Here is a 24,693-nt window from a genome sequence, read left to right on the forward strand (position 1 = left end):
GAACTAATCGTGCTAATGAAGGCCGAATCGCGGAGGTAATTATGCTAATTAAGACACACTTATGCTAATTAAGAGCGAACAGTTAATCAGTCGCGCCAATCAGGAGCGAGCTCTGCTAATTAAGAGCAAACAGCGGCGCTAATTATGCTAAATAAGCGCGAATGGTGGAACTCTTCATGCTAATTAACGGGTAATTATGCCAACTCCGAGCGAATCACGGAGCTAATTATGCTAATTAATACCGGAGGAATGCAGCACGCTAATCGAATCGCGGAGCTGATTATGCTAATTAAGAGGAGATGATGCTAATTAACAGCGAACGGCAGGGCCAATCATGCTAATTAATATGCAATGGCGGCGAGCAAGCGTGAATTAAGGAACTAATTGGCTAATTACGCTAATCAAGGGGGAATCACGCAACTAATTATGCTAATCGAGACCGAATACGGAGCTGTTTATGCTAATTAAGAGCAGATCACAGAGGGAATCATGCTAATTAACTGCGAATCATGCTAATTAAGATCGGGTTGCGGAGCAAATTATGCTAATAAGTTGTAACGAAGAGGCGTGGAGAAGAGGAATGAGTGGGTATGCAAATTAGGCGCTGGAGCAGAGAGTTTTATGCTAATGAGGAGCGCGAGGGGTCTGTTAACGAGGCGCGTGCGCTAACGAGGGTCTGCGCGGGAATGGGAACCCCCCCGGTTAATCACCGACTTAATTAGGAGGCTGGTGGGGGTTGGGGTTATGCTAATTAGGGCAGCGTTATGCAAATGAGGGGCCTCTCATTAAAGCAGCCGCCTGCCATTAGTGTCTTGCTAACGAGGGGCAGCGCTAACGAGCCCAGAAACACCCCCCCCCCCCCCCGCCGCCGGGGCTGAGTCGCTATGCTAATGAGCACGTTATGCTAATTAGCGCGATGCTAATGAGGCTGACTTGCTAATGAGGAGAGGCGGTGGGCGGGGCGTCGACTTAATGAGGAGGAGCTTAATTAACGAGGAGCAGGGGCGTCACGTAGCGCATGCCAGCTCGATGTATGCAAATGAGGACGCGCGTATGCAAATGAGACACGGCCTCACGGAGAACAGGCGCGCGATTACACGTTCTATGCAAATTAGCCACGTGCTTATGCGGAATATGGCGGGCGTATGCAAATTACACGTGCCCATGCAAAACCAGGCAGGCGGCCGTATAAATTTATGCAAATTACACGCGGACGCGCATGCAAATTAGACGCAGCTCCCTGCAAGCCAGGCGCACTAGCCGTTCAAAACGGGTTTATGCAAATTAGCCCCGGGCGTATGCAAATCGGACACGCCTTTATGCAAAACAGACCCGGACGCACGCAACGTAAACGGCTGTATGCAAATTAGACGGGCCTATATGCAAATTACACGGGTTAACGCCAACCAGGCCCGCCATCACAGGAATTTATGCAAATTAGCCACGGGCACAGGCGAACCAGCCACAGATTTATGTAAATTAGACGCCTTTATGCAAATTATCCATGCGTTTATGCAAATCGCCCGTGTCCGTGCAAACCAGGCCCGGTTGTAGGGATTTATGCAAATCAGCCGCGGATGTACGCAGCTTAGAGCCACGTTTATGCAAATGAGACATCGTTTATGCGGAATTCATGCAAATGAGGCGACGCGCTCACGCAAACGACGCGTCCACGCAAACCCGGCCGGCAGCCGTGGGGCTTTATGCAAATTAGCCGCGGGGCGTACGCGAATCGGGGGCGTGTCTATGCAAAACGGAGGCGTGTTTATACAAAAGAGAGGCGGGTTTATGCAAATTTATGCAAATCGCTCCTGCTCGGCCGCCCACTGCTCCGGCGTCAACGTTCGTTGCTCCAGCGCGTGGATCCGCTCCAGCTCCTCCCCCAGCGCCTCGTTAACGAGCCTAATGAGGGAAAGGGCGGGGCCTTAATGAGGCCCAGCCCCCTTCCGGGACCCCACCCACCCTCTCGCCAGGCTCCGCCCCCTCACCGGTGACGCTGCAGGAGGCCCCGCCCCCGGAAAGCCGACGCCACCACCAGGAGCCGGAAGCTGCCGGCGCAGCCGGGGGCCACTTCCACCGCCTGTAATTAACACCCCGGGGCTAATTAACGAAACCCCCCCCGCGGCTAATTAACTCCCCCCGGGGTTCATTAACACCCCCCCGGTATTAATTAACCCGCTCGAGCCTCGTTAACGCCCCCACTGAGCTCATTAACACCCCCCCCCCATATAAGGCCCTTCCAGCGATAATTAACAGCCCCCAAGCTAATTATCACCCCCCCAAAGCTAATTAACACCCCGCGTGGCTCATTAATAGCTCCCCCGATTCATTAAGCCCCCCCAAACCTCATTAAGGCCCTTGCAGTGTTAATTAACATCCCCCAAAGCTAATTAACACCCCCCAAGCTAATTATCTCCCCCGATTCATTAAGCCCCCCCCAAACCTCATTAAGTCCCTTCCAGCGTTAATTAACACCCCCCAAAGCTAATTAACACCCCCCAAAGCTAATTAACACCTTTCTGGAGCTCATTAACCCCCCCTCCGATTCATTAAGCTAATTAACACCCCCCAAGCTAATTAACACCCCGCGTGGCTCATTAACATCTCCCCCAATTCATTAAGCCCCCCCAAACCTCATTAAGTCCCTTCCAGCATTAATTAACAACCCGCAAAACTAATTAACAGCCCCCCAAAGCTAATTAACACCCCTCAAAGCCAATTAACACCCCCCATGCTAATTAACATCTCCCCCGATTCATTAAGCCCCCCCCAACCTCATTAAGTCCCTTCCAGCGTTAATTAACAACCCCCAAAGCTAATTAACATGCCCTAAAGCTAATTAACCCCTTTCTGCAGCTCATTACCCCCCCCTCCGATTCATTAAGCTAATTAACACCCCCCAAGCTCATTAACACCGTCCAAAGGTAATTAAAGCAACCCCGAGCTCATTAGGGCCCCTCCAGCAGTAATTAATGCCCCCCTAGCTAATTAATGCTCCCCCCAAGCTAATTAACCCCCCCCAGGAGCTCATTAAGGCCCCTCCAGCGCTAATTAATGTCCCTCCGTATTAATTAGCACCCCCGCAGCTAATTAACAGACCCTCGAGCTCATTAAGGCCCCTCTAGCGCTAATTAATGCCCCCACGAGCTAATTAGCCCCCCCCAAGCTCATTAATTCCCACCAAACGCTCATTAACACCCCCCCAGTGTTAATTAACTCCCCAAACACTCATTAACCCCCCCCGGTGCTAATTACCACCCCCCGAGGGCTAATTAACTCCCCCAGCCCTCATTAACACACCCCTGGTGGTAATTAACCCCCCCCCGGGGCTAATTAACCCCCCCCGGGGCTAATTAACATCTCTCCGGGGCTAATTAAACCCCCAACACTCATTAACACACCCTTGGTGCTAATTAACCACCCCGGGGCTAATTAACACCCCCCGGGGCTAATTAACACCCCCAAGCACTCATTAACCCCCCCCGGGGTTAATAATTAACCCCCCCAGTGCTAATTAACCCCTCCCTAATTAACCCCCCAGCCCTCATTAACCCCCTCCCGGTGCTAATTACCCCCCCCATCCCTAATTACTCCCTCCCGGTGTTAATTAACCTGCCCCCCCCCCCCCCCCCGGCTCCTTTTCCCCGCCCCTCGCCCCTCGGCCCCGCCCCTCGCCCCTCGGCCCCGCCCCTCGCCCCTCGGCCCCGCCCCCTCACCACATGCTCCGCCCCCAGCTCCCGCTCCAGCCGCTCCCGCAGCGCCGCCGCCGTCGGTTCCGCCATTTGGCCGCCGCTTCCGCTGACGTCACTTCCGGGAACGCCCCTCCCCGAGGGTCTCCTCCTCCACGGCGCGGGGGCTTGTGGGTAAGGAGGCAAAATTCCCGCGGCGCCGCGAGGGATTGTGGGTAGGGAGGCAGATTTAAAGGGGCCCTAAACGCGGCGCCGCGAGGGATTGTGGGTAACGGGGCAGATTTAAAGGGGCCCAAAGAGGCGCCGCGGAGGATTGTGGGTAACGAGGCAGATTTCAAGCGGTGCCGCGAGGGATTGTGGGTACCGAGGCAGATTTAAAGGGACATGAACGCGGCGCCGCGGGGGAATTGTGGGTAGGGAGGACGATTTCAAATGGAGACGCAAGGGATTGTGGGTACCGAGGCGGTTCCCAGGCGGCGCCGCAAGGGATTGTGGGTACCGAGGCAGATCCCCGACGCTGCCGCGGGGGATTGTGGGTACCGAGGCGGTTCCCCGACGCTGCCGCGGGGGATTGTGGGTACCGAGGCAGATCCCAAACGCTTCCGCGGGGGATTGTGGGTACCGAGGCCGTTCCCCGAGGCTGCCGCGGGGGCTCGTGGGTAGCGCGGTGCATTGTGGGCGTCGCCGGCCATGCCGCTGCGCGCCGTTTACCTGCTGCGGAGCCGCCACCCGCGCGGGAGGGGGCGGAGCTACGTCGGGTTCACGGTGGATCCGGGGCGGCGCCTCCGGCAGCACAACGGGGGGCGGCGGAGGGGCGGGGCCAGACGGACCAGCGGGCGCGGACCCTGGTGGGGACCGGAAGTGACGCGAAGGGGTGTGGGAGGAGGGAAAACCCGGAAGTAGCGGGGGAAACCCGGAAGTAGCGGAGGTGTGGGAGGGGCAAAGGAAACCGGAAGTGACGCGCTGATGGGGGAAGAACCCGAGGGGCGGGGGTAAGCGGGACCGGAAGTAGAGGGGAGGGGCCGCCACGGGGGGACCGGAAGTGTGGCGGAGGCCCCGCCCCCTCGCTGACGTCACCGCGCAGGGACATGGAGCTCTACGTCCACGGGTTCCCCTCGGACGTGGCGGCGCTGCGGGTAAGCCCCGCCCCCTTTCTTTTAGCCCCGCCCCCTCCACCCGTAACCCCGCCCTTTCCTCTCTGACCCCGCCCCTTCGCTGATGACGCAGTTCGAGTGGGCGTGGCAGCACCCCAGCACCTCCCGCCGCCTCTCGGACGTGACCCCGCGACGCCCCCGGGAGCAGCCAATCAGCTTCGCCCTCCGCCTCCTGCCCCGCCTCCTGCGGGCCCCGCCCTGGTGCCGCCTCCCCCTGCGCCTGCGCTGGCTCCGCCCACCGCCTGACCACGCCCTCACGCCGGCCCCGCCCTCCCACGTGGTGGTGGAGGAAGGGGCGGGGCCTCCCGCGCCCAAGCGACGCCCCCGAAGGACACGCCCCTCCCCTGCCGAGGCCACGCCCCCAACACCCTGTGACCTCTGTGGGGGCCCCTGGGAGGTATCAAAGGGGCGGGGCCTAAAGGGTGTGGGCGTGGCCTGCTGGAACTAGGGAGGGGCCTCATTGGGGGCTGGAGGCGTGGTCTAATGGGGTGGGTGTGGTCTAATGGGACAGGGGTGTGGCTTAAGGGTGGGCGGGGCCTGAGAAAGCCTTAAAGGGGGTGGGCGGGGCTTGTAGGGACAGGGGTGTGGCCTAATTTGGGTGGGTGGGGCCTTATGGCCTGGGGGTGTGGCCTAATGCGATGGGGGTGTGGCCTAATAAGGGTGGGTGGGGTCTCAGCACCCCATTAAGGGGTTGGGCAGGGCCTAAGGGGGATGTGGGTGTGGCTTAACGGTGTTGGGCGGGGCCTAACGGGGCTGGCGGGCTGAGGGCGGGGCTTAAAGCGGGTGGGCGTGGCCTAATTTGGGTAGGTGGGGGCATGGGGGCGGGGTCTAAGGGGCTGTGTTGCTTATGGGTGTGGGCGGGGCCCCGAGAAGGGGCGTGGCCTCCGCCTCTTGCCTTGCTCCTCCCCCTGCAGGCCCAGGCCCCGCCCCTGCGCTGCCCTCGCTGCCCATTGGCCGCCCACGCCCCCTGCCTGGCCAATGCCCTGCTGCGCCCCGAGCCACGGGAGCTGCTGCCGGTGGGCGGGGCCTGTCCGCGGTAAGGGGGCGGGGCCAAAGGGCTGGGAGGGGTCCTGTCACCAGGGGGCGGGGCTTTGTTGCCAAGGGAACGGCTGTCATTGCTGCAGGGTTGCTAAGGGGCGGGACTTGGCCCTAAGATGGTCGCTAAGGGGCGGGGCCTGTCGCTACGGGGGGTGGAGCTTGTGGAGGTCGTTGCTAGGGGGGCGTGGCCTGTCATTGGGCGTTACTACGGGGCGTGGCCAACCCTGGGACAGCCATAAGGGGCGGGGCTTGTCCCGGGGCTGTTGCTAGGGGGCGGGGCTTGGTTGGGGGGCGTGGCCTCACCGCTCTGACCCCTCCTCCCCCTGCAGCTGCCACGCCCCCCTCCTCTGGGGTGACCTGATTCGCCGCTGTCTGGGTGAGGGGGCGGAGCCTGAGCCTACCCCGGTAAGCCCCGCCCCCTTCCCCTCCCTCACCCACCCCCTCTCTCTAAACCCCGCCCCCTCGTGACCTCTGACCTCCCTCCTGCAGCCTCATTGGACGGAGCCGCCGCCGCCACAGCCCGGGGGGGCGGGGCCAGGCGCAGGCCCCGCCCCCAAGCGCTGCTTTTAATGAATCTGTCGTTAATTTATTCATAATAAAAAACAATGGGCGGGGCCTCCACGCCCCTGCCCCACCCCAGGGCGCCCACGTGACATTTTGGGGGGCCCCGACGCCATTTTGGGGGGGGCCGGACGCCATTTTGGGGGGCCCCGACGCCATTTTGGGGGGCCCCGACGCCATTTTGGGGGGCCCCGACGCCATTTTGGGGGGCCCCGACGCCATTTTGGGGACCCCAAAGCCATTTTGGGGGGGCCGGACGCCATTTTGGGGGACCCCGACGCCATTTTGGGGGGCCCCGACGCCATTTTGGGGGACCCCGACGCCATTTTGGGGGGCCCCGACGCCATTTTGGGGGGCCCCGACGCCATTTTGGGGGGGCCAGACGCCATTTGGGGGGGGCCAGACGCCATTTTGGGGGCCCCGATGCCATTTTGGGGGGCCCCGACGCCATTTTGGGGGACCGTTACATCATTTGGGGGGCCCCGACGCCATTTTGGGGGCCCCGACGCCATTTTGGGGGTGCCGGACGCCATTTTGGGGGTGCCGGACGCCATTTTGGGGGGGCCCGACGCCATTTTGGGGGGGCCGGACGCCATTTTGGGGGGGCCGGACGCCATTTTGGGGACCCCAAAGCCATTTTGGGGGGGCCCGACGCCATTTTGGGGGGGCCCGACGCCATTTTGGGGGGGCCCGACGCCATTTTGGGGGGGCCCGACGCCATTTTGGGGGGGGCGGACGCCATTTTGGGGGACCGTTACATCATTTGGGGGGCCCCGACGCCATTTTGGGGACCCCAAAGCCATTTGGGGGGGGCCGGACGCCATTTTGGGGACCCCAAAGCCATTTTGCGGGGGCCGGACGCCATTTTGGGGACCCCAAAGCCATTTGGGGGGGCCGGACGCCATTTTGGGGGGACCGCGACGCCATTTTGGGGGACTGTTACATCATTTGGGGGGGCCCGACGCCATCTTGGGGGACCCCGACGCCATTTTGGGGGACCCCGACGCCATTTTTCTTCCCCTGCAGACTCCATTTTGTCCCCTTCCACCCCCCCTTTACCATTTGGGGGCCCCCCCTCTAATTTTCGGGGTCCCCCCGCCATTTTCTCCCCCCTCCAACTCCCCCCCCCCACTTCCCTTCTCCCTCTTCCCCCACTCTCCCCCCCCCCCCCCGCCCTGCTTTATTTTTGGGGGTCCCCTATTTTTCACAGTCCCCCCCTCCCAATATTTTGGGGCCCCCCCCAATAACTCAGGGCTCCCCCCGCCATTTTGGGGGGGTGTCCCCCCCATACCAACCCATTTCCCTCCCCTCTTCCCCCTCCCTCAAATTTTTAACCCCCCAATTTCCTTTTTTTCCCCCCAAAAAAAATTTTAGGGTGCCCCCCCCCTGAATTTCAGCGCCCCCCCTTTATTTTTAGAGCCCCCCCAGCACCATTTCAACCCCTTTTTCCCCCCATTTCAACCCATTTCCCTCTTCCCCCTCCCTCAAATTTTTAGTCCCAATTTTCCTTTTTTTTCCCCCCAAAAAAATTTTAGGGTGCCCCCCCCTGAATTTCAGCGCCCCCCCTTTATTTTTAGGGCCCCCCCTTCCCTATTTCAACCCCTTTTCCCCCCATTTTAACCCTTTTCCCCCCATTTCAACCCATTTCCCTCCCCTCTTCCCCCTCCCTCAAATTTTTAACCCCCCAATTTCCTTTTTTTCCCCCCCAAAAAAATTTTAGGGTGCCCCCCCCCAAATTTCAGCGCCCCCCCTTTATTTTTAGAGCCCCCCCAGCACCATTTCAACCCCTTTTTCCCCCCATTTCAACCCATTTCCCTCTTCCCCCTCCCTCAAATTTTTAGTCCCAATTTTCCTTTTTTTTCCCCCCAAAAAAATTTTAGGGTGCCCCCCCCCGAATTTCAGCCCCCCCCCTTTATTTTTAGAGCCTCCCCAGCACCATTTCAACCCCTTTTCCCCCCATTTTAACCCTTTTCCCCCCATTTCAACCCATTTCCCTCCCCTCTTCCCCCTCCCTCAAATTTTAAATCCCAATTTTCCTTTTATTTCCCCCCAAAAAAATTTTAGGGTGCCCCCCCCCGAATTTCAGCGCCCCCCCTTTATTTTTAGAGCCCCCCCAGCACCATTTCAACCCCTTTTCCCCCCATTTTAACCCTTTTCCCCCCATTTCAACCCATTTCCCTCCCCTCTTCCCCCTCCCTCAAATTTTTAACCCCCCAATTTCCTTTTTTTCCCCCCCCAAAAAATTTTAGGGTGCCCCCCCCCTGAATTTCAGCGCCCCCCCTTTATTTTTAGAGCCCCCCCAGCACCATTTCAACCCCTTTTCCCCCCATTTTAACCCTTTTCCCCCCATTTCAACCCATTTCCCTCCCCTCTTCCCCCTCCCTCAAATTTTTAGTCCCAATTTTCCTTTTTTTTCCCCCCAAAAAAATTTTAGGGTGCCCCCCCCCGAATTTCAGCGCCCCCCCTTTATTTTTAGGGCCCCCCCAGCACCATTTCAACCCCTTTTTCCCCCCATTCCAACCCATTTCCCTCTGCTTTTCCTCCCACCACTCACTCAACCGCCCCGATTCCTCCTCATTTCCCCCCAAAACTTTCAGGGTCCCCCCCCCCCCCCAAAAAAAAACCCAAAAAAACAGGATTTTCCCCCAAAATTTCTACTTCTTTTTGGTCTCTTTACAAGCCACCACGTAACGCTGGGCCACGTTGAGGGGGGGCGAGTAGCCGTCGGCGTAGGACGTGTCCTCGAACAGCACCGAGTAATCGTCCTGCGGCTGAATATTTTGGGGGGGTTTTTAGGGATTTTGGGGATTTTTGGGGGCCCCCCGGGGGGGTACACTCACCCTCTGCGGGGGGGCGTGGATGAGGGCGCGGTAGAAGCAGGTGGTTTGGGGGTACAGGGCGAGGACGAGCTGGTCTTTGTGGAAAAGAGCCTCGGGGTCGGTTTCGGGGTTCGTTTTCCACTGAGGGAGGGGGATGATGCGGCGGCGGCTCAGGGTGTGGCGCCTAAAAAAGAATAAAAAAAATTAAAAAAAAATAAAATAAAAAAAAAAAAGGGGGACCCCCCTCCCCAGCATCCCCAAAAATAGTTTAGGAACAGGGAGAAATTAAGTTTGGGGGGGTTTGGGGGGGGGTAAGGGGGGGAAGAAGCGTACTCTTTGCCTTCTTCGTCGATGTCGTCCACTTCGTACCTGGGGGCGTTGAAAAAATAAAATTAAAAATAAATAAAATAAAATAAAAAAAAAAAAAAAAGGGGGTTCGGGGGGGTTTGGGGGAGCTCGGGGGGGGGGTTTAAGGGGGGTTTTGGGGGTTTAAGGGGGGATTTTGGGGGGTTTGGGGGGTTTGGGGGGGTTCAAGGGGGATTTGGGGGGTTCGGGGGGGATTGAGGGAGAGTTTTGGGGGGATCAAGGGGGATTCTGGGGGGTCAAGGGGGATTTTTGGGGGGTTTAAAGGGGATTTGGGGGGTTCAAGGGGGATTTGGGGGGTTCAAGGGGGATTCTGGGGGTTCGGTGGGGGATTTTGGCGGGTTTAAGGGGGATTCTGGTGGTTTAAGGGGAATTTTGGGGGGTTCGGGGGGATTTTGGGGGTTCAAGGGGGATTTGGGGGGGTTCGGGGGGGATTCAGGGAGAATTTTGGGGGGTTTAAGGGGGATTTCTGGGGGTTCAAGGGGGATTCTGGGGGGTTTAAAGAGGATTTTGGGGGGTTCAAGGGGGATTCTGGGGGGTCAAGGGGAATTTTGGGGGGTTCGGGGGGTTTTGGGGGTTCAAGGGGGGTTCAAGGAGGATTTTGGGGGGTTTGGGGGGGTTCAAGGGGGATTCTGGGGGGTTTAAAGAGGATTTTGGGAGGTTCGGGGGGGTTCTGGGGTGATTTGGGGGGTTCAAGGGGGATTCTGGGGGTTCAAGGGGGATTCTGGGGGATTTTGGGGAGTTTAAGGGGAATTTTGGGGGGCTCAGGGGGGTTCAAGGGGGATTTGGGGGGTTCGAGGGGGATTTTGGGGGGGTTTAAGGGGATTTGGGGGGTTCAGGAAGGTTGGGGCGGATCTAAAGGAAATTTTGGGGGGCTCAAGGGATTTTGGGGGGACGTGGGGGGTTTGGGGGGGCTCAGTGGGGCTGGGAGGGCACAAAGTGAATTTTCTGGTGCCCAGGGAGAAACTTTTGGGGCACAAAGTGGCAATTTTGGGGCATAAACTGTATTTTTTTACGCCCAAGGAGGCACTTTTGGGGCACAGGGCGGGATTTTGGGGGCACAGGAGGGATTTTTGGGGCAAAAAGGCGCCATTTTGAGGCACAAAGGCGCCATTTTGAGGCAAAAAGTCAATTTTTTGGTGCCCAGGGAAGCACTTTTGGGGCACAGGGTGGGATTTTTGGGGCAAAAAGTCGCCATTTTGAGGCGCAAAGTCGCCATTTTGAGGCGCAAAGTGAATTTCTTGGTGCCCAGGGAGAAACTTTTGGGGCACAAAGTGGCAATTTTGGGGCATAAACTGTATTTTTTTACGCCCAATGAGGCACTTTTGGGGCACAGGGCGGGATTTTGGGGGCACAGGAGGGATTTTTGGGGCAAAAAGGCGCCATTTTGAGGCAAAAAGTCAATTTTTTGGTGCCCAGGGAAGCACTTTTGGGGCACAGGGTGGGATTTTTGAGGCACAGGAGGGATTTTTGGGGCAAAAAGTCACCATTTTGAGGGAAAAAGGCACCATTTTGAAGCAAAAAGTCAATTTTTTGGTGCCCAGGGAAGCACTTTTGGGGCGCAGGGCGGGATTTTTGGGGCAAAAAGGCGCCATTTTGAGGCAAAAAGGCGCCATTTTGAGGCCCAGGGAAGCACTTTTGGGGCACGGGAGGGATTTTTGGGGCAAAAGGGCGCCGTTTTGAGGCAATGGGGGGGGGGGAGCAGGATTTTTGGGGCTCGAACTCCTCTTTTTTGGGGCGTCCCACCTACTTGTTGGCGGCGTGGCTGTAGCTGACGACCTCAGCCAGGATCCACTGCTCGTCCCCCTCCAGCGCCTTCACCCGGGCGGCCACTTTATCCCCAGGTTTGGCCACGTAGTCGCCGGCCGCCGGCACGGCCCCGCACAACGGGGGGGGCCTGTGGGGCGAGGAAAAAAAAAAAAAAAAAAACGAAAAAACACCAAAATAACGACAAGAAAGAGCCGGGCTCCCCTTAAAATCAGTTTTTGGACCCAAAATCCTCGTTTTTCGCCTCACTTTTCGCCGGGTTTGCCAATCCAGAGGGGCAGCGTCATGGCTGATTGCTGCAGCAGGGTCATCAGCACCCCCCGGCGCATGGTTTTACGGGGGGGCTCCGCTTCGCTGTAAATTCCGGCGATTTTGGCGGCTGGAAAGTTAAAAAAAAAAAAATGTTAATTTTGGGGAAGTTTTTAACTTAAATTGGGGTGGTTTGGGGTTTGGGTTGGGGGTTTTTTTTGGGGGGGGGGACACGTTACCGATGCGTCGCTCCTCCAGCAGGGATTTGATCTCGGCGATTTTATCGAGGGCTTTGCGGAGGATGCTGGAGGGGGGGTGGAAAATGGGGGGAAATGGTGAAAAAAAGGGGTTTGGGGGGGAAAAAGGGGAGTTGGGGGGGAAAGGGGGTAAAAGAATGAGGATGGTGAGCAAATGGGGGGATTGGGGGGGAAAAAGGCAAAGTCGGGGGGGGGAAAAGGGCAAAGTCGGGGGGGGGAAAAGGGCAAAGTCGGGGGGGGGAAAAGGGCAAAGTCGGGGGGGGGAAAAGGGCAAAGTCGGGGGGGGAAAAGGGCAAAGTCGGGGGGGGGAAAAGGGCAAAGTCGGGGGGGGAAAAGGGCAAAGTCGGGGGGGGAAAAGGGCAAAGTCGGGGGGGGAAAAGGGCAAAGTCGGGGGGGGAAAAGGGCAAAGTCGGGGGGGAAAAGGGCAAAGTCGGGGGGGGAAAAGGGCAAAGTCGGGGGGGGAAAAGGGCAAAGTCGGGGGGGGAAAAGGTGAAGATTTTTGGGGAAAAGGGGGAAGATTTGGCGGGAAAAGCGGCCAATTTGGCGGGAAAACGCGCCGATTCGGCGGGAAAACGGGGGGGGGGGTGTGTGTTTGTCGAAATATTTTGGGGTAAACCCAAACACTTTCAGGGGTGAAACGGCGGCCGGGGCCGATCCGAACCTACTTGCACTCGGCCTCCGCGTCGGCCTTGGCCGTGGTGTAAAGGCCCCGCAGCTTGGTCCGGTAATAGGGGGAGACTGGGGGGGGCAGAAGGGGGTTACGGGGGGGCTCTGGGGGCGCCCCCAAACCTCCCCCCTTCCTCTTCCTCCCTCCTCACTTTTATTCTCCGTTTGCATCCGCTCGTGGGTTTTTTGGATGTTGACCAGGTTGTGTTCGCTACGGGAACGCTCCTCCTGAGGGGAAAAAAAAATAAATAAAAACGGGAAAAAAAAAAAGAAGGGAAAAAAAAAATAATCTGGAGTGCGTGCGTCCCCTGCCTCCGCTTACCTGGGTCTGTTTGATGAGCTGGTGCAGCTCCCCCAGCAGCTCCGCGATGCGGGAATCGGCGGAAACCAGCGCCATGGCGGGGAAAAAAAACAGCCCCCCCCAAAAAAAAACCCGTCACGGAGGGAAAAAGCGGCGAAAAAAAAATGGCTCAGAAAGGAAAAAACGGTGAAAAACGGAAAGAAAATGGCGGCGGGAATAAGGGGGGGGGTGTTCAAAATGGCGGCGGCTCCCTCAGGGCGATTTGCCCGGTCGCTCTGCGCATGCGCGGCCTCGGCGGCGGCTTCGCTTCCCGGGTTTGCGCATGCGCCGACGCCTTGCCCGGTTGCCCTTAATCTCTGCGCATGCGCAGGGCTCCAGCGCGGCTTCACTTCCGGTTTTGCGCATGCGCCGACGCTTTGCCCGGTTGCCCCGTGGTTTGGCGCATGCGCAGAGGCGGCGCTGAGGCTTCGCTTGCTGCTCTGCGCATGCGCCGCCTTCCCCGTCACTCCCGCGCTGATTCCCGCCCTTTCTTTTTTTCTATTGGCCGCGCGCCCCGTCGCCGCTTTCTCATTGGCTACGCTTTCCCCGTTCTTTTTTCTCATTGGCTGACGCCTCAGGGAGGTTTTCCCGCCCCTTTTTCTCCGGCTGCAGGAGGCGCCGGGCGCTGCCGGGGCAGGTTGGAGGGTGCTGGGGGGGGGGGGGCGGATCTATGGGGCAGGATCTATGGGGCAGGATCTATGGGGCAGGATCTGTGGGGCAGGAGGGAGGAGATGTGGGGCGGGAGGGTCACGTGAGGGCGCGGGGTCATGTGACCGTTTCTCTCCCCCAGCAGCGATGGCGGAGGAGGAGCCGCTGCTGCCGGGTGAGAGCCCCGGGCCCGGGGTCCTGCCCCACATCTGCCCCATAACTAACCCCTCCCCCGCCCCATAACCGGCTCTTGGGCCCCCCCCTGCGCCCCACAACCCAGCCCCGGCCCCACAGCCTGCCCCATAACTGAGGCCCAGCCCCACATCCAGCCCCACAAGTCACCCCCAGCCCCACATCCAGCCCCATAACCTGCCCCTGGCCCCACATCCAGCCCCATAACTGACTGCCAGCCCCACATCCAGCCCCATAAGTGTCCCCCGGCCCCACATCTGGCCCCATAACTGAGGCCCAGCCCCACATCCAGCCCCACAAGTCACACCCAGCCCCATAACTGCCCCCCAGCCCCACAGCCAGCCCCATAGCCCGCCCCACAACACCCCCAGCCCCACATCCAGCCCCACAACCTGCCCCACAACCACCTCTTGCCCCCCCCTGTGCCCCACAACTTGTTCTCAGCCCCATAACCAGCCCCTGGCCCCACATCCAGCCCCATAACTGAGCCCCAGCCCCACATTGAGACCCATAAGTGTCCCCCAGCCCCACATCCAGCCCCATAACTGAGGCCCAGCCCCCAAGTCACCTCCAGCCCCACACCCAGCCCCATAAGTGCCCCCCAGCCCCACATCTGGCCCCATAACTGACCCCCAGCCCCACAGCGTGCCCCATAACTGAGGCCCAGCCCCACATCCAGCCCCACAAGTCACCTCCAGCCCCACATCCAGCCCCATAACCTGCCCCTGGCCCCACATCCAGCCCCATAACTGACTGCCAGCCCCACACCCAGCCCCATAAGTGCCCCCCAGCCCCACGCCCAGCCCCATAAGTGTCCCCCAGCCCCATAACTGACCCCTCCCAGCCCCACACCCAGCCCCATAACTGACCCCGCCCAGCCCCACACCCAGCCCCATAAGTGACCCCTCCCAGCCCCACATCCAGCCCCATAACTGAGCCCCAGCCCCATAAGTGCCCCCCAGCCCCATAACTGACTCCCCCCAGCCCCACATCCGGCCCCATAACCGACCCCCAGCCCCACCCCCAGCCCCATAAGTGCCCCCCAGCCCCATAACTGACTCCCCCCAGCCCCACACCCAGCCCCATAACCGACCCCCAGCCCCACACCCAGCCCCATAAGTGCCCCCCAGCCCCATAACCGACCCCCAGCCCCACACCCAGCCCCATAAGTGCCCCCCAGCCCCATAACCGACCCCCAGCCCCACCCCCAGCCCCATAAGTGCCCCCCAGCCCCATAACCGACTCCCCCCAGCCCCACACCCAGCCCCATAACCGACCCCCAGCCCCATAACCCCAACCCCTCCCCACAGCCCCGCCCCCTCCGGACCCCCCCGGCGCCCGCTGGAGGAACGGCGCCGCCTTCTGGTGAGGCCCCACCCCCCACCCCCCACACCCCTCCCCCCACCCTCCCGCCCCACTGACCGCCCCTCCCCCCCCCCCCCCCCCGCCGCAAAGGATTCTGGGTCTCTGCAACAACCTCCCCTACGTGCTGATGCTCAGCGCCGCCCGCGACCTCCTCGACCCCCGCCCGGGGGCGCCGGTGGGTGCCGCCCCTCCCCCACCCCGCCCCGCCCCTCCCCCACCCCCTCCCGCCCCTCCCCCACCCACCCCACCCCGCCCCTCCCCCACCTTTACCCCTCCCCCCCCTTTTTTTTTGCTTTTTACTCCGCCCCTTTAATTTTGTTTTTGGCCCCTCCCCCACCCCGGTTTAGGCCCCTCCCCCTCCATTTTATGGCCCCTCCCCCACTCCCGCCCCTCCCCCTTCTTTTACTCGGCCCCTCCCCCCCTTTTTTGTTGGCCCCGCCCCCCACATTTTTGCCCCTCCCCCCGCTTTATTTGGCCCCTCCCACACCCCGCAGCGGCCCCGCCCCCTTTTTAGTTGCCCCTCCCCCCACAGGCCCCGCCCGGCAACGGCTCCGCCCACAACTGCAACCGCGTCTCCACGGGGGTAAGGGGGCGGGGACAGACCCACACTTGGGGGGCCCAGCCCCACACTTATGGGTCCCCGCCCCACACTTATGGGTCCAGCCCCACACTTATGAGTCCTGCCCCACACTTATGGGTCCATAAACCACACTTATGGGTCCCAGCCCCACACTTATGGGTCCAGCCCCACACTTATGGGTCCTGCCCCACACTTATGGGTCCAGCCTCACACTTATGGGTCCCCGCCCCACACTTATGGGTCCCCGCCCCCCACTTATGGGTCCCTGCCCCCACTTATGGGTCCCAGCCCCACACTTATGGGTCCAGCCCCACACTTATGGGTCCCAGCCCCACACTTATGGGTCCTGCCCCACACTTATGGGTCCAGCCTCACACTTATGGGTCCCCGCCCCACACTTATGGGTCCCCGCCCCCCACTTATGGGTCCCTGCCCCCACTTATGGGTCCCAGCCCCACACTTATGGGTCCAGCCCCACACTTATGGGTCCCAGCCCCACACTTATGGGTCCCAGCCCCCACTTATGGGTCCCAGCCCCACACTTATGGGTCCAGCCCCACACTTATGGGTCCTGCCCCACACTTATGGGTCCCAGCCCCACACTTATGGGTCCCTGCCCCCACTTATGGGTCCAGCCCCCACTTATGGGTCCATAAACCACACTTATGGGTCCCAGCCCCCCACTTATGGGTCCCAGCCCCCCACTTATGGGTCCCGCCCCACACTTATGGGTCCATAAACCACACTTATGGGTCCCAGCCCCCCACTTATGGGTCCCAGCCCCACACTTATGGGTCCCTGCCCCCACTTATGGGTCCAGCCCCCACTTATGGGTCCATAAACCACACTTATGGGTCCCAGCCCCCCACTTATGGGTCCCAGCCCCCCACTTATGGGTCCCAGCCCCACACTTATGGGTCCCTGCCCCCACTTATGGGTCCAGCCCCCACTTATGGGTCCATAAACCACACTTATGGGTCCCAGCCCCACACTTATGGGTCCCAGGCCCCCACTTATGGGTCCAGCCCCACACTTATGGGTCCCAGCCCCACACTTATGGGTCCTGCCCCACACTTATGGGTCCCAGCCCCACACTTATGGGTCCCTGCCCCCACTTATGGGTCCAGCCCCCCACTTATGGGTCCATAAACCACACTTATGGGTCCCAGCCCCCCACTTATGGGTCCCAGCCCCCCACTTATGGGTCCAGCCCCACACTTATGGGTCCATAAACCACACTTATGGGTCCCAGCCCCCCACTTATGGGTCCCAGCCCCACACTTATGGGTCCCTGCCCCCACTTATGGGTCCAGCCCCCCACTTATGTGTCCATAAACCACACTTATGGGTCCCAGCCCCACACTTATGGGTCCCAGCCCCCCACTTATGGGTCCATCCCCACACTTATGGGTCCCAGCCCCACACTTATGGGTCCCAGCCCCACACTTATGGGTCCTGCCCCACACTTATGGGTCCCAGCCCCACACTTACGGGCCCCTGCCCCCACTTATGGGTCCAGCCCCCCACTTATGGGTCCATAAACCACACTTATGGGTCCCAGCCCCACACTTATGGGTCCCAGCCCCACACTTATGGGTCCAGCCCCACACTTATGGGTCCCCGCCCCACACTTATGGGTCGCAGCCCCCACTTATGGGTCCCAGCCCCACACTTATGGGTCCCAGCCCCCACTTATGGGTCTGCCCCCCAACTTGTGGGTCGCCCCTAGGCCGTGCTCTTGGCCGACATCCTCCCCACCCTGGTGATCAAGATGGCGGCTCCGTTCTTCTTCCACCTCCTGCCCTACAAGTAGGTGTGGGGCAGAGCTGGGGGGCGGGGCACCGTGTGGGGCACGACTTGGGGGTCTCAGCCCCACATTTTTTTTTCCGTCGCCCCCCAGCGGCCGCGTCGTCGCCTCCGCCCTCTGCATGTGGGGCAGCTTCTCCCTGGTGGCCTCGGCCCGGGGGGTGGCGGCCAGCCTGGGGGGTGAGTGTGGGGGGATCTGTGGGGCGGGGGCGGGTCTGTGGGGCAGGATGTGGGGCAGGGGGCGGATCTATGGGGCTGGGGGCGGGTCTGTGGGGCAGGATGTGGGGCTGGGGGTTGATCTATGGGGCTGGGGGTGGATCTATGGTGCAGGATGTGGGGCTGGGGGTTGATCTATGGGGCTGGGGGTGGATCTGTGGCGCAGGATGTGGGGCTGGGGCGGGTCTATGGGGCAGGATGTGGGGCTGGGGGCGGGTCTATGGGGCTGGGGGTGGATCTGTGGGGCAGGATGTGGGGCTGGGGGCGGATCTGTGGGGCTGGGGGGGATCTGTGGGGCAGGATGTGGGGCAGGGGGCGGGTCCATGGGGCTGGGGGCGGATCTATGGGGCAGGGGGCGGGTCCATGGGGCTGGGGGCGGATCTATGGGGCAGGGGGCGGGTCCATGGGGCTGGGGGGGATCTGTGGGGCAGGATGTGGGGCAGGGGGCGGATCCACGGGACAGGGGGTGGGTCCATGGGGCAGAGGGTGGATCCATGGGGCAGGGGGCGTGTCTATGGGGCGGCGCTGTGGGTCACTCGGGCCCCTCCCCCAGGGGTGCTCCTGGCCAGCGCCGCCTCGGGGCTGGGGGAGGTGACGCTGCTGCCGCTGGCCGGGAGCTACCCGGGGTATGTGGGGCGCTATGGGGCAGGGGGCGCGCTATGGGGCAGGGGGCGCGCTATGGGGCAGGGCGGCGTGGTTGTGGGGCAGGGGAGGGCGCTATGGGGCAGCTGGGGGGCGGGGGTGGTTCGCTACGGGGCAGGGAGTGGCCTAGAGGAGGATGTGTGGGGCAGATGTGGGGCGCTATGGGGCAGGGCGGGGTGGTTGTGGGGCAGGGGGGGTGCTATGGGGCGGGGCGGGGCCTAGGGGGGATGTGTGGGGCAGGGGGAGGATGTGGGGGGCTGTGGGGCAGCGCTATGGGGCAGGGGGTGGGCCAGGGGTCGCTGTGGGGCAGCCGTGGGTCACTATGGGGCAGAATGTTGGTCAGGGGTCACTGTGGGGCAGCGCTGTGGGGCAGGATGTGGGTCAGGGGTCGCTGTGGGTCACTGTGGGGCAGGATGTGGGTCAGGGGTCGCTGTGGGGTCACTATGGGGCAGGATGTGGGTCAGGGGTTGCTGTGGGGCAGCGCTATGGGGCAGGATGTGGGTTGGGGTCCTATGGGGCAGCGCTATGGGGCAGGATGTGGGTTAGGGGTCGCTGTGGGTCACTGTGGGGCAGGATGTGGGTCAGGGGTTGCTGTGGGGCAGCGCTGTGGGGCAGGATGTGGGTCAGGGGTCGCTGTGGGTCACTGTGGGGCAGGATGTGGGTCAGGGGTTGCTGTGGGGCAGCGCTATGGGGCAGGATGTGGGTTAGGGGTCGCTGTGGGGCAGCGCTATGGGGCAGGATGTGGGTCAGGGGTCGCTGTGGGGCAGCGCTATGGGGCAGGATGTGGGTCAGGGGTCACTATGGGGCGGGATGTGGGTCGGGTCGCTGTGGGGCAGCGCTGTGGGGCAGGATGTGGGTCAGGGGTCACTATGGGGCAGGATGTGGGTCAGGGGTCGCTGTGGGGCAGCGCTATGGGGCAGGATGTGGGTCAGGGGTCACTATGGGGCAGGATGTGGGTCAGGGGTCGCTGTGGGGCAGCGCTGTGGGGCAGGATGTGGGTCAGGGGTCGCTATGGGGCAGGATGTGGGTCGCCGTGGGTCAGCCCCTTTCCCCTCCCCCCAGGGTGGGCGTCCCGTGCTGGGCCTCAGGCACCGGGGGGGCGGGGCTGGGCGGGGCCCTGGGCTGGGCGGGGCTGATGGGGGCGGGGCTGCCCCTCCGCCACGCCCTCCTGCCCGGCCTCGCCCTCCCCATGGTCAGCCTGGGCAGGTAGGGGGGCGGGGCCGGGGGGAGGGGGCGGGGCCGTGGGGCAGAGGGGGAGGAGCTATGGGGTGGGGGCGGGGCTATGGGGTGGGGCGGGGCTATGGGGCAGAGGGGGAGGGGTTTTCGGATGGGGAGGGGCCAAGGGTGGGGGGAGGGGATTGGGGGAGGGGCTATGGGGCGGGGGCGTGGCCATGGGGCGGCCCTTGCCCCGCCCCCTCGGCTTCTTCCTGTCTCTCTCCCCTCCCCCCGCAGCTACTTCTTCCTGCTCCTCCCCCCCACGCCCCTCCCCCCTGCCCCGCCCCCCGCGCCCCTCCCCCACCCCCCGGCACACCCGCCCCTCCCCCCCCCGACTTCCACCTGGACCCACAAGTGGGCGGCGGCCAAGGTAAATGACAGGGGAGGGGGCGGGGTCACGGGGGACCCATAAGTGTGGGGCTGGGACCCATAAGTGGGGGCTGGGACCCATAAGTGTGGGGCTGGGACCCATAAGTGGGGGATGGGACCCATAAGTGTGGGGCTGGGACCCATAAGTGGGGGATGGGACCCATAAGTGGGAGCTGGGACCCATAAGTGTGGGGCTGGGACCCATAAGTGGGGCTGGGACCCATAAGTGTGGGGCTGGGACCCATAAGTGTGGGGCTGGACCCATAAGTGTGGGGCTGGGACCCATAAGTGGGAGCTGGGACCCATAAGTGTGGGGATGGGACCCATAAGTGGGAGCTGGGACCCGTAAGTGGGGGGCTGGGACCCATAAGTAGGGGGCTGGGACCCATAAGTGGGAGCTGGGACCCATAAGTGTGGGGCTGGGACCCATAAGTGGGGGATGGGACCCATAAGTGTGGGGCTGGGACCCGTAAGTGGGAGCTGGGACCCATAAGTGTGGGGCTGGGACCCATAAGTGGGGGATGGGACCCATAAGTGTGGGGCTGGGACCCGTAAGTGGGGGATGGGACCCATAAGTGTGGGGCTGGGACCCATAAGTGGGGGATGGGACCCATAAGTGTGGGGATGGGACCCATAAGTGTGGGGCTGGGACCCATAAGTGGGAGCTGGGACCCATAAGTGTGGGGTTGGGACCCATAAGTGTGGGGCTGGACCCGTAAGTGGGGGGCTGGGACCCATAAATGTGGGGCTGGGACCCATAAGTGTGGGGCTGGGACCCATAAGTGTGGGGCTGGGACCCACCCTGTGGCCCCGCCCCCTCCCCCCGCAGGTGGCCCTCCCCCACGCGCTGCCATTGGCTCTCGTCTATTTCGCCGAATATTTCATCAACCAGGGGCTGGTGGGTCGCCGTGGGGCGCTATGGGGCGGAGTTATGGGGCAGGGGAGTGGTTGTGGGGCGGAGCTGTGGGGCTGGGGGGTCGCTATGGGGCGGGGCGTTGGTTGGGGGGCAGAGTCGGGGGCCTGGCAGGTGGTTGTGGGGCCGGGCTGCGGGCTCGCTATGGGGCAGACCCATAAGTACCCACTTAGGGGTCCTGCCCCACACTTATGGGTCCCACCCCACACTTATGGGTCTCGCCCCACAGCTGGAGCTTTTCTACTTCCCCTCCTCCCCCATGAGCCCGGCCCAGCAGTACCGCAGGTGCGTCCCTCCCCCCCGCCGTGGGGCTGCCCCACACGTCACCCCCTGCCCCACACATTGTCTTTTTCTGCCCCACACATTTCTCTACCTTGCACGTCACCCCCCTGCCCCACACATCTTCTTTCTGCCCCACAGATCCGTCTCTGCCCCACACATTCTCTCTCCCCGCCCCACATCTCCGTGTCTGCCCCACACATTTTGTCTCTGCCCCAAACATCTCTCTGTGCCCCACACATCTCCTCTGCCCCACACATTGCCCCACACATCCCCATTTTCTGCCCCACATGTCACCCCCGTGCCCCACATATCCTCTTTCTGCCCCACACGTTTCTTCTCTGCCCCACACATCGGTCTCTGCCCCACACATTCTCCCTGCTCTGTGTCTCCGTGTCTGCCCCACACATTCTCCCTCTGCCCCGCACATCCCTGCCCCACACCTCGCTCTGCCCCACACACCCATCTCCACCCCACACATTCTCCCTGCCCCACACATTTTCCTTCAGCCCCACACACTGCCCCACACATCCCCGTTTTCTGCCCCACACCTCCTCTTTCTGCCCCACACATCTGCCTCTGCCCCACACATTCTCTCTCCTTGCCCCACACATTCTCCCTCTGCCCCACACATCCCCGCCCCACACCTTTGCTCTGCCCCACAGCGCCCAGCTCCTGTACCAGGCCGGGGTCTTCGCCTCCCGCTCTGCCCCACGGCGCCTCCGCCCGCGCCGCATCGGGCTCCTCGCGCTGCTCCAGGTGCCGCCTCTGCCCCACAGAATCTATGGGGCAGCCCCACACATCCCTCCCCACCACCCTAAATCTATGGGGCAGCCCCATAGCCCGCCTCTCCCCTGGCAAAAATCATCTCTACCCCATAGATTTTTTTCCGCCTCCCCCAAATCTATGGGGCAGCCCCATAGATTCTCAGTCCTGAATCTATGGGGCAGCCCCATAGCGCTCTTCCGCCACTGAAAACTTGTTCTGTGCCCCATAGATTTCTCCCCCCAACCACCAAATGTATGGGGCTGCCCCACAGATCCTTCCCCAAACCCAAATCTACGGGGCAGCCCCATAGATCTTTTCCCCTGACACCAAATCTATGGGGCAGCCCCATAGCAGATCCCTCCCCCGTCTCAAATCCATGGGGCTGCCCCATAGATTTTCACCCTCCCACTTCCTGAATCTATGGGGCTGCCCCACAGATCTCTCCCTCACCCCACAAACCCGTGGGGCTGCCCCATAGATCCCTGCCCCGCTCCGAATCTATGGGGCAGCCTCATAGCAGGCCTTTTGCCCCACCCCCTAAATCTATGGGGCTGCCCCACAGATCTCTTCCCATCCCAAATCCATGGGGCTGCCCCATAGATTTTCACACCCCCTCCACCACCCCCGGAATCTATGGGGCAGCCCCATAGCGCCCCTCCCCCGTTGACCCGGCCCCTCCCCCAGCTGCTCCTGGCCACGTTCCTATTGGCCGCCGTCGCTGTCAATCTCCTGCCGGGGGCGGGGCTGCTGCTGGCGCTGGTGGCGGGGGAGGGGCTGGTGGGCGGAGCCGCCTACGTGGGGGCGATCCAGAACGTGGAGGAACAGGTGGGGGCGGGGTCTGTGGGGCGGGACCTATGGGGCGGGATCTATGGGGCAGCGGGATCTACGGGGTGGCATCTATGGGGTTGGATCTGTGGGGCGGGATGTCTGGGGAACGGGGATCTATGGGGCAGGGGGTGTGTGGGGCGGAATCTATGGGGCAGGATCTATGGGGTAGGAGGATCTATGGAGCAGGATATATGGGTCAGGGGAATCTATGGGGCAGGGGTTTATGGGGCGGGATCTATGGGGCGGGGGGTATGTGGGGCGGGATCTATGGGGTGGCATCTATGGGGTTGGATCTGTGGGGCGGGATGTCTGGGGAATGGGGATCTATGGGGCAGGGGGTGTGTGGGGCGGAATCTATGGGGCAGGATCTATGGGGTGGAATCTATGGGGCAGGATCTGTGGGGCAGGAGGATCTCTGAGGCGGGATCTATGGGGCAGGATCTATGGGGCAGGGGAATCAATGGGGTGGGATCTGTGGGGTGGGGGGATGTGTGGGGTGGGGATCTATGGGGCAGGGAGACCTATGGGGTGAGATCTATGGGGTGGGATCTATGAGGCGGGGGATGTGTGGGGCGGGATCTATGGAGCAGCAGGATCTATGGGGTGGAATCTAGGGCAGGAGGATCTATGGGGCGGGATCTATGGGCGGATCTATGGGGCGGGGGATGTGTGAGGCCGGATCTATGGGGCAGGATCTATGGGGCAGCCCCTCACGTGCCATTGGCTGCAGGCAGAGCCCCGGCTCCGCCCCCCAGCGCTGACCGTAGTGGCGGGGGCGGACACGGGGGGCGTGGCCTTGGCCGGGGGCGCGGCCCTGGGGGTGCACAGGATCTTCTGTGGGGCGGCCTGACCCACGGCGGGGGAGGGGAGGTAACGCGCCCCACGGCACCGCCCCGTAGCGGGGGGAGGGGCGGGACCCGCGTTTCTGCCCCATAGCGGGGGAGGGGTCACATGATCCGTGGGTCTGCCCCATAGCGGATGAGGGGCTTTGGGATCCGTGGGTCAGCCCCATAGCGGGGGAGGGGCGGCGGGATCCGTGGGTCTGCCCCATAGCGGGGGAGGGGTCACATGATCCGTGGGTCTGCCCCATAGCGGGTGAGGGGCTTTGGGATCCGTGGGTCAGCCCCATAGCGGGGGAGGGGCTTTGGGATCTGTGGGTCTGCCCCATAGCGGGGGAGGGGTCACATGATCCGTGGGTCTGCCCCATAGCGGGTGAGGGGCTTTGGGATCCGTGGGTCAGCCCCATAGCGGGGGAGGGGCTTTGGGATCTGTGGGTCTGCCCCATAGCGGGGGAGGGGTCACATGATCCGTGGGTCCGCCCCATAGCGGGGGAGGGGCGTCAGGATCCGTGGGTCTGCCCCATGGCGGGGGAGGGGTCACATGATCCGTGGATCTGCCCCATAGCGGGGGAGGGGCGTCAGGATCCGTGGGTCTGCCCCATAGCGGGGGAGGGGCTTTGGGATCCGTGGGTCTGCCCCATAGCGGGTGAGGGGCTTTGGGATCCGTGGGTCTGCCCCATAGCGGGGGAGGGGTCACATGATCCGTGGGTCCACCCCATAGCAGGGGAGGGGGGGAGGAGCTAAACTTATGGGTCTGCCCCACAGCCCCTCCCCCCCCCACTTTCCACAGCCCCGCCCTCCCCCCCACGTGACCCGGAAGCGTCTTCGGGCCCCCCGGAAGCACCGAGCGGAGGGGGCGGGGCCTCCTCGCCGGCTCCGCCCCCAAATAAACGCGTTGACGCTGCCCAAGAAAATGGCTCCGAATTGTTGGAGGGGGCGTGGCCACGTGGGTGGGCGGGGCCACGTGGGTGGGCGTGGCCTCCCGGCAGCCTCCGCGCGTCTTTTAAATATTTTTTTTTTAATTATTTTTGGGGCAATTTTCTGGTTTTTTTTTTTTTTTTTTTCCGGCTTTACTTCCGGGTCGGTGCTTCCCATCGGCCCTTGCGCGCGCGCGCGGAGGGAGGTGGGAT

General features: G+C 62.0%; 4 protein-coding genes across 5 annotated transcripts; 2 read left to right on the forward strand and 2 right to left on the reverse strand.

The window, feature by feature from the left end:
• Positions 1-1,764: 1,764 nt before the first annotated feature.
• On the reverse strand, positions 1,765-4,540 carry BOLA2B (bolA family member 2B). Its single transcript, XM_074930984.1, has 4 exons — positions 4,401-4,540; positions 3,717-3,856; positions 1,989-2,080; positions 1,765-1,902 (listed from the first exon to the last, which is right to left on the reverse strand). Exons 2-4 carry the CDS (start codon positions 3,780-3,782, stop codon positions 1,797-1,799), a joined length of 264 nt encoding a protein of 87 aa, XP_074787085.1. The 5' UTR covers positions 3,783-3,856; positions 4,401-4,540; the 3' UTR covers positions 1,765-1,796.
• On the forward strand, positions 3,810-24,473 carry CLN3 (CLN3 lysosomal/endosomal transmembrane protein, battenin). Its single transcript, XM_074930982.1, has 16 exons — positions 3,810-3,863; positions 13,694-13,726; positions 15,054-15,108; positions 15,199-15,283; positions 15,641-15,691; positions 17,418-17,497; positions 17,589-17,674; positions 18,264-18,336; positions 19,415-19,558; positions 19,805-19,937; positions 20,766-20,834; positions 21,079-21,134; positions 21,794-21,887; positions 22,581-22,721; positions 23,455-23,594; positions 24,354-24,473. The coding sequence occupies exons 2-15, from the start codon at positions 13,699-13,701 to the stop codon at positions 23,572-23,574; spliced, it is 1,215 nt and encodes a 404-aa protein (XP_074787083.1). The 5' UTR covers positions 3,810-3,863; positions 13,694-13,698; the 3' UTR covers positions 23,575-23,594; positions 24,354-24,473.
• Positions 4,283-6,589, forward strand: LOC141972921 (structure-specific endonuclease subunit SLX1-like). The gene is made up of 6 exons (XM_074930983.1): positions 4,283-4,537; positions 4,774-4,825; positions 4,917-5,240; positions 5,758-5,879; positions 6,211-6,286; positions 6,371-6,589. Exons 1-6 carry the CDS (start codon positions 4,380-4,382, stop codon positions 6,449-6,451), a joined length of 813 nt encoding a protein of 270 aa, XP_074787084.1. The 5' UTR covers positions 4,283-4,379; the 3' UTR covers positions 6,452-6,589.
• On the reverse strand, positions 9,072-13,112 carry SGF29 (SAGA complex associated factor 29). Of its 2 annotated transcripts, none has more exons than XM_074930981.1 (9): positions 12,886-13,112; positions 12,716-12,791; positions 12,563-12,635; positions 11,880-11,944; positions 11,641-11,770; positions 11,375-11,521; positions 9,595-9,630; positions 9,283-9,445; positions 9,072-9,207 (listed from the first exon to the last, which is right to left on the reverse strand). In XM_074930981.1, the coding sequence occupies exons 1-9, from the start codon at positions 12,958-12,960 to the stop codon at positions 9,097-9,099; spliced, it is 876 nt and encodes a 291-aa protein (XP_074787082.1). In that variant the 5' UTR covers positions 12,961-13,112; the 3' UTR covers positions 9,072-9,096. The 2 variants fall into 2 exon arrangements, with proteins under 2 accessions (XP_074787082.1, XP_074787081.1); XM_074930980.1 differs by having other exon boundaries at positions 9,072-9,213.
• Positions 24,474-24,693: the final 220 nt, after the last annotated feature.

Source organism: Athene noctua, chromosome 37, assembly GCF_965140245.1.
Source record: "Athene noctua chromosome 37, bAthNoc1.hap1.1, whole genome shotgun sequence".
NCBI classification, from domain to species: domain Eukaryota; kingdom Metazoa; phylum Chordata; class Aves; order Strigiformes; family Strigidae; genus Athene; species Athene noctua.

Coding starts and splice junctions, on each gene's coding strand:
- BOLA2B (XM_074930984.1), bottom strand. CDS start 3,782: ATGGCGGAACCGACGGCGGCGGCGCTGCGGGAGCGGCTGGAGCGGGAG. Junction 2,081..3,716: donor AGCTGGGGGCGGAGCATGTG/GTGAGGGGGCGG, acceptor TGTTAATTACAG/GCGGTGGAAGTGGCCCCCGG. Junction 1,903..1,988: donor GGCCTCCTGCAGCGTCACCG/GTGAGGGGGCGG, acceptor TTCCCTCATTAG/GCTCGTTAACGAGGCGCTGG.
- LOC141972921 (XM_074930983.1), top strand. CDS start 4,380: ATGCCGCTGCGCGCCGTTTACCTGCTGCGGAGCCGCCACCCGCGCGGG. Junction 4,826..4,916: donor CGGACGTGGCGGCGCTGCGG/GTAAGCCCCGCC, acceptor CTGATGACGCAG/TTCGAGTGGGCGTGGCAGCA. Junction 6,287..6,370: donor CGGAGCCTGAGCCTACCCCG/GTAAGCCCCGCC, acceptor TCCCTCCTGCAG/CCTCATTGGACGGAGCCGCC.
- SGF29 (XM_074930980.1), bottom strand. CDS start 12,960: ATGGCGCTGGTTTCCGCCGATTCCCGCATCGCGGAGCTGCTGGGGGAG. Junction 12,636..12,715: donor GATGCAAACGGAGAATAAAA/GTGAGGAGGGAG, acceptor TGCCCCCCCCAG/TCTCCCCCTATTACCGGACC. Junction 11,771..11,879: donor GCTGGAGGAGCGACGCATCG/GTAACGTGTCCC, acceptor TTAACTTTCCAG/CCGCCAAAATCGCCGGAATT.
- CLN3 (XM_074930982.1), top strand. CDS start 13,699: ATGGCGGAGGAGGAGCCGCTGCTGCCGG. Junction 21,135..21,793: donor CCGGCCCAGCAGTACCGCAG/GTGCGTCCCTCC, acceptor TCTGCCCCACAG/CGCCCAGCTCCTGTACCAGG. Junction 21,888..22,580: donor GGCTCCTCGCGCTGCTCCAG/GTGCCGCCTCTG, acceptor CCCCTCCCCCAG/CTGCTCCTGGCCACGTTCCT.